The sequence below is a fragment of the Ixodes scapularis genome, unplaced genomic scaffold (genome assembly GCF_016920785.2).
Source record: "Ixodes scapularis isolate PalLabHiFi unplaced genomic scaffold, ASM1692078v2 PGA_scaffold39__5_contigs__length_11793443, whole genome shotgun sequence".
NCBI classification, from domain to species: domain Eukaryota; kingdom Metazoa; phylum Arthropoda; class Arachnida; order Ixodida; family Ixodidae; genus Ixodes; species Ixodes scapularis.
The window spans coordinates 5,976,055-5,977,519 of record NW_024609867.1 but is presented as its reverse complement, the minus strand read 5'-3'; the positions used below and the strand labels follow the sequence as shown (position 1 = coordinate 5,977,519).

The following is a 1,465-nucleotide window of genomic DNA, read 5'->3' as shown; positions in this document are numbered from 1 at the left end:
AAAGGAATGGTGTGTAGGAAACAACTTGCGAGAAGGCATGTGTGGTGGCCCGGAATCGACGCCATGATCGAGAGCAAGGTGCAGTCATGCGAGATCTTCCAAGTGGTCCAAAGCGGCATTCTTCCAGCACCACTCCAGCCATGAAAGAAGACCTCGCGGGTCTTCGAACGTATTCATTTGGACTTTGCAACCAAGTCGGGAACCAACCTGTTTGTTTTGATTGACAGCTTTTTTCTAAATGGGTTGAAGTCCTGCCCATGTCTTCCACAACCGCACCCCAGACAGTCGAGAAACTTATGGCTGTCTTCGCACAGTTTGGACTACCCGAAGAAGTGGTGACTGATGGAGGCCCCCAGTTTCGAAGTGAGGAGTTCAAGAACTTCTTGAAGGATCAAGGAGTGGTGCACATCATGACGCCACCCTACCACCCGGCTTCGAATGGCGCCGCGGAGAAGGCTGTGCAAACAGTCAAGCGAGCCCTGCTCGAGCAAGTACTTGAAGACGACCTCCGAGGGAAGAGGCGGAATATTCAGGAGAAGTTGTCGTGTTTCCTACTTGTTTACCGGACGAAACCACACACAAGTACTGGAAAGGCCCCTGCAGAGTTGTTCCTGGGACGGCTTCTGCGGACCCGACTGTCGCAGCTCAAACCAGGTGCAACTTCCCTTCCACGACGGGAGAAGCAGAACAAGAAAAAGGAGCTGGCTGACAAGCGCAGAGGTCCAATGAAACTCTTTCAAGTGGGCGACAGAGTTTGGGTCAGAAAGGTGAGAGGGGAGAGAGTAAACTGGACTAAAGGAATTTCAAAAAATGTAATCAGTCCGGTTACATACCTGGTGCGGGTGGCTAACCAGATTCGTTATGAGCATGCTGATCACTTGCGCTTTCGAAGTGAGGGCTCGTCCCGATCAGCCTGTTCGGAGGGTGGATCGAGTGACAGTGAGAGTTTTGATGAACCGGGCGAATGTGAGGTGCCTATGCCACTGAATGCTGACAATGGCCTAGCTGCTCAGGAAGTTCGACGGTCGAGCAGAGCTCGACGCCCTCCAAATAGACTGGTGTACTAGTGTTCCTTTATGTAAATGTGGAGGAGTGTTGTTATGGTATAAAGCAATGTAACAGGTTCCCAATCTCACCACCAGGGTGCGCTGGTCTTTGCCCTGTAAAATGTGTCTTCGCCATATTAAATTTGTTCTTTGTGTGCTGTTGAATTGAGTGGGGGCTTCTGTTCTTTGGGGCTTCGGCGCGACACAACAGTGTCCTGTCGCCGAACCCGCAGAGCTTTGAAAGCGAAGTCGCTTACCAGCATCTGTTTGCTCGTTAAGCTTGGCCGAGTTTTTGTGAAGTGCTTCCAGGTCGGCTCATTGTAGACGGGATATCACTTCTGACACAATATAGTATAAAATAAGTGCAAGAGAGTATCTCGATACTAAGACGAGTTTTACTGGCGTGCAGCCATATTAGA

General features: G+C 50.4%; 1 protein-coding gene across 1 annotated transcript; it reads left to right on the top strand.

Annotated features, from left to right (window-relative positions):
- The first annotated feature begins 257 nt into the window (after positions 1 to 257).
- Positions 258 to 987, top strand: LOC120842020 (uncharacterized protein K02A2.6-like). The gene is made up of 2 exons (XM_040213041.1): positions 258 to 767; positions 913 to 987. The coding sequence occupies exons 1-2, from the start codon at positions 258 to 260 to the stop codon at positions 985 to 987; spliced, it is 585 nt and encodes a 194-aa protein (XP_040068975.1).
- The last annotated feature ends 478 nt before the right edge of the window (positions 988 to 1,465 follow it).

What these genes read in the sequence shown, in the direction of transcription:
- LOC120842020 (XM_040213041.1), top strand. Translation starts at nt 258, where the DNA reads ATGTCTTCCACAACCGCACCCCAGACAGTCGAGAAACTTATGGCTGTC. An exon ending in ACAGAGTTTGGGTCAGAAAG is followed by an intron (nt 768 to 912) that starts GTGAGAGGGGAG and finishes CGTCCCGATCAG; the next exon opens with CCTGTTCGGAGGGTGGATCG.